The following is a 5,398-nucleotide window of genomic DNA, read 5'->3' as shown; positions in this document are numbered from 1 at the left end:
CTCATTGTTGTGGTTCTGTTCGCTGAGCTGGGAATTTGTGTTGCAGACGTTTCGTCCCCTGTTCCTGAAACAGTTCCAGGAACTGACAACCGGAAGCGGCAGATACAAATCACTATAAATGCTGGAGGAAAGATCACAGAAGCGCTTCACAGGAGGCTCCCAAGCACTGAGGATGTCACCTAGACAGGGGACGAAACGTCTGCAACACAAATTCCCAGCTCGGCGAACAGAACCACAACAAACCCCTATAAAGTCACCTCTCAGCCTCTTACATTCTAGCCCCTCCTCACAAATCAAACCTTCCAGTTTTGGCAACATCCCTGTAAATCTTTTTTATAACCTTCCCAGTTTAATAACATTCATCCTATAGCAGGTCAACTAGAATTGTACGCAGTATTCCAAATGTGACCTTATCAATGTCTTGTAAAGCCTTAACATGTCTTCCCAACTCCTGTACTCAATGCTGTGACCAATTAAGGCAAGTGTGCCAAATGCCTTCTTCACCACCCTGTCTACCTGTGATGCCACTTTCAAGGAACTGTGTACCTGCACCCTTCTGTCTCTCTGATCACCAACACTCCCCAGGGTCCTTTCATTAACTGTATAAGTCCTACCCTGGCTTGTTTTACTGAAATGCAATAGCTTGCATTTATCTGAAATAAACTCCATCTATCACCTCCAAGAGAGAATCTAGCCATCACTCCTTGATGTTCAGTGACATCACAACCACATGCAAATTCTCCTCCAAGCCACTCATTGTCTTGACTGGGAAGAGTATCGCCATTCCTTCAATATCACGCAGTCAAAATCCTGGAATTCTCTCCCTAATGGTATTGTGAGTGTACCTGCACCAAATGGACTGCAGAAGGTAGCTCATCGCTACTTTTTCGAGGGGATTTAAGGATGTGTAATAAAAGCTGACCCAGCTAACAAAGCTCACATTCCCTGAATAAATATTTTTCAAAAACCTTTCGGCCAGCTTGAATCTAAGTTGTCTTAACTCCCTGAATACACTGTCATAGAAAATGGACCAGTACATAACAAATGTAATGAATATGCAGCAGTATTTGCTCAATGGTCATTAACCAGTGGGAAGAAACGGTGACTTGTTTACTGTGCCATATGAAGCACTTAATGAGATTATTCGTGTAATTATTCCTAAAGATATTCTGTATATATCAGTTAATACCCAAACGTTTCTAGTAAGTACTTCCATTGTTGATTTGGAAATTTAATCCAGCATTAACTAATAAGTGGACATTATAAAAGTCCTGCCTTGAATCATTTAGACTCAGTTGATGAATCAAATCACAATGGATGTCAGGTTCTGCTCCCTCCTGACTTCATTTAGGATGAATTTGCAATTGTTTCTTGTGTCTTATTTTGTTTTGCAAATTGTAGCAATGCCCTGCTTAGAACATCAGAAAGAATTTCAAAACTCATGTTATGAGTTTATGGAACAACGACTGAACTTTGGGGATGCCCAGAACTGGTGTAAGCAAGGAGGTGGGCATCTCACCAATATACAGAATGAAAATATGCACAACTTTCTGCAGAATCATATCAACCATATACCAGACAATACGAGGTGGTGGATTGGCTTAGTTTTATTGGGAGCAGAACCAAGTCGGAGACTCCATGTCCCAGGTAAGACCCAAACACATGAGCAGTAGAAGGTTGGTCTCAGGGAACTGTCAGAACCATGAGCCTCATTTGAGATCAGAAGAACATTTTCAGATTATGGTGAAATTATTATAAAGAGTTAGGGAAAGCATTTTCATGAAGCAGCAGAGGCAACAATACAAAAAACAGCAACAATTTAACTTTTTTGCCTCTGCATATTATCTCAAATCTTTGAATATCATTGCACAAGAACAAGTAAAAGAATAAGATTTACTCATTCCTGACAACTACTGAAGGCTTGTGAGAATATTTCATAAATTACTTTATATTTTGCAAAAATGAAATTAAAATTTATATTGATTATTCCTCCTGACCAGTGCAATAGGAATTACTTCACTATTCTCTTGTATATTTTAAATAAATATTATGGGATTCAATGTTATGTGCCAACAATTAATTTTCCATGCTTTAGCAGCTAAGAAATTGTAACTATTGGCTGAAGTATGTATGGCTAAATTATTCAGTTTTTCTGTATTCTAAGTTTTACATTTATTGATACTCCCAGTTCTATCCTGGCTTGGTGCATCATTGCAGCTTCCCAATGCTGGGATTTCTGAACAAGGGACCGGTCTATCACCCAAGTGCGGCTACCTTTCATGGAAAAGTAGATACAAACATTGGGACACAACAAGCTGCAGCAAAACTCTCTCATTTATCTGTGAATTTGGTAAGGGACACTTTTAAATTCCTCTCAAAATTGAACTGTCTGGAGAAATGTATAATAATCTATTTGTTGTAAGCACATTTTTCCAAAGCATTTTCATACTGTAATTCCATTCTTCAGGAGCTACACATGTTTGGTAGACTCCCATTAGTATTAAACAAAGAATGGGGGTTGCTGGAAATCAGAAACAAAAATATAAATTGCTGGAGAAACTTAGGCAGCATCTATGGAGAGAGAAACAGAGTTACTGTTTAAAGTCCAGTGACCCTGCCAGAAATAGGCAGTGGCTAAGAAAAAGTGGTGTGGATGCTGAAGGCAAAGGGTGTGGTAGGAGGAATAAAATAATAAACAATAGGTGGAGGTGGAGGTGGGGTCCACAGGGAGAGCAAAACAGTTAGGCAGACAACAAGATGGATAATGGTAAACCAGGGAGACAGAAAAGCTGATATTCAACCTGTTTTACCCTACCTATGATCCCCGTTATCAGCTTTTCTGTCTTTCTTGCTTACCATTACTCTGCCTAACTTGCTTTCTCCCTCTCTCTGGGCTCCATCTCCACCTATCATTTACTCTTTTACCCCCATTCCCTGTCTTCAACATTTTCCCAGTGACTATAGTTCTGAAATGTTAACTCTGCTGCCAGATTCTGACAGACCTGCTCAGTTTCTCCAGCAACTTCTGTTTTGTTTCAGATTTCCAGTAGTTCCTGCTTCACAATGATGGAACAGATGCTTTTTATAGAGTTTTAGAAAGTTAGAATGCTTGTGGTTCTTGTGACACAGTGGTAGTATCCTTACCTCAGGTCTAGCCTTGGGTCCAAGGCTGTACCTGCTTGAGAGGTGTGTCTGGATAGGTTGTTTATTTAAAAAAATGAAAGCTGGAGTAATGGGTCTTGCAGTGTCATGATAGTGTCCCTATCTTGGAGCTAGGTAATCCGGTTCAAATCTGCCTGCTCCAGTGTTGTGTAGTAACATCCCTGAACAGGTCGATTAAAAATATCTGGGAAGCTGGAATAGGTCTTTTGTGACACAGTGCTAGTGTCCCTACCTCTGGAGCAGCAGGCCTGGGTTCAAGTCCAATCTGCACAAGAGGAGTGTAATAACATCTCTGAGCAGTGTGATTAAGACAAATAGAAAGCTGGAGTGAAGGGTTGCTAGTGACCTAGTGGTGATGTTATGGGACTAGCAATTGAAGTCCCCAGGTAATTACATGGTTCAAATCCCACCCTGGCAAGTGTGAAGTTTGAATCTAATAGAAAGCTGGAGTGAAGGGGCATTTGTAGTGTAGTGTCCTTGGTGTCTTGGAGATGGAGGGGAAATGACTGTTTGTCTAAGCTAGAGGCAGGATGTCATGCCATGATAAACTCCGTTTTAAAACTGACAATCTTACAAATATAAATCAAATCAGCGATGGTAGAAACTAAAACATTTCACATTATAATTAAACTCTTTGTGAGAATCTTGCACTGCGATATCTTGAAATTTAACTTTGCAATCTTGCTCTCAAAATAGTTATCCTTAATGTTATTTTAAAGTTCCCAAAGTGACTGATGTTGGTGCTGTCCATAAGGTAAACACAATGGGAGGTGAATTTCTCTGGTATTCTCTTCATAGTCTGCCTTGGCTTCAGTTACCATGGAGATAGTCCAATGGTAATTCACTAGGCTAATACCTGAGATAAAAGGAATGAGCTCTCTTAGAACGTAAACAAATTTGGGCTTAATTTAGACATTAAGGTTATAGCAGGAAGAAATGGTAGTTTTTCTCCCCTAAAGGACATCAATGGACCACTTAGGGTTTCAGCTCAACATTTGGGAGAATTGTAAACTGAGAGGAGGACAGTGTAGAACTCCAAAAGGACACTGACATGCTAGTGGAGTGATTGGCTACTTGGCAGATGAAGTTTGATGAGGAAACGTGTGAGGTGATGCACTTTGGATTAACAAACATGAAGAGTCAGTATAGAATAAAGGACATAAATTCTATAAGGCATACAGAAGCAGAGCGACCTGGGTGTATAAGTACAGGTGATAGGACAGGGATGAAGAGAGTGATTATTAAAGCATACACTACTCTAGAATTTATAAATAGAGGTGTGGAGCACAAGAACAAGGAGGTCATGATGAATTCAGGTCAGGTTCTAGGAACTCCACTATAGGAAGGATGTAAATGCATTGGAGAGAATCCAACTGGTGTTTATGAGAGTGGATCCAGGGACAAATGAGGATAGACTGGAGAGGTTGGATCTGTTTACCTTGGAGAGTAGATGGCTAAGAGATTTGATAAAAGTTTTCAAAATCATTAGGCAAGTGGATAGGGTACGTATGAGGAAACTATTTTCACTCATAAATGGATCAAGAACCAGATGGAAGTTTTAAAGTGTTTTGCAAATAAAAAGAGGAAAAATGTGTTCACACAGCAATAGTTTAGGGTGAAATGCACTATTTGGAAGTGTGGTGGAGGCAAGTTCAAGAGGCATTGGATTTGACTATTGAAATAGAAACAATATGCAGCGTTATGTGGAAAAGGCAGGAAATTGGCACTGAGCTAAAATGCTTAGGGAGCTAATACAAACACAAGGGGCTGAATGGCGTCCTGCTGTTGCATAACCATTCTGTAATTCTTGATTACAATTCAACAGTTTCAGTCATTATTATTGCTGCCTGCCTTTTATTATCATTTGGCAGAAGATACACAGCTAATAATGTGGAGAAAGTGAGGGCTGCAGATGCTGGAGATCAGAGCTGAAAATGTGTTGCTGGAAAAGCGCAGCAGGTCAGGCAGCATCCAGGGAACAGGAGAATCGACGTTTCGGGCATAAGCCCTTCTTCAGGAATGAGGAAAGTTTGTCCAGCAGGCTAAGATAAAAGGTATTCTGGGTCAGTGGTGCTGGAAGAGCACAGCAATTCAGGCAGCAACCGAGGACAGGCAAAATCGACGTTTCGGGCAAAAGCCCTTCATCAGGAATAAAGGCAGAGAGCCTGAAGCGTAGGGAGGAGGGACTTGGGGGAGGGGCGTCGGAAATGTGATAGGTGGAAAGAGGTCAAGGTGA

At 40.6% G+C, this 5,398-nt stretch overlaps 1 protein-coding gene across 1 annotated transcript in view; it reads left to right on the top strand.

Annotated features, from left to right (window-relative positions):
- The first annotated feature begins 1,403 nt into the window (after positions 1 to 1,403).
- The window catches only part of LOC122558721 (polycystic kidney disease protein 1-like 2), a 115,320-nt gene continuing 111,325 nt past the window's right edge, over positions 1,404 to 5,398 (top strand). The window contains exons 1-2 of the mRNA XM_043707514.1: positions 1,404 to 1,647; positions 2,189 to 2,350. Coding sequence (XP_043563449.1) covers positions 1,404 to 1,647; positions 2,189 to 2,350 — 406 coding nt within the window. The remainder of the gene's footprint in view (positions 1,648 to 2,188; positions 2,351 to 5,398) is intronic.

The sequence above is a fragment of the Chiloscyllium plagiosum genome, chromosome 17, assembly GCF_004010195.1.
Source record: "Chiloscyllium plagiosum isolate BGI_BamShark_2017 chromosome 17, ASM401019v2, whole genome shotgun sequence".
Taxonomy (NCBI): Eukaryota; Metazoa; Chordata; class Chondrichthyes; order Orectolobiformes; family Hemiscylliidae; genus Chiloscyllium; species Chiloscyllium plagiosum.
This window is presented reverse-complemented; position numbering and strand designations above follow the sequence as displayed.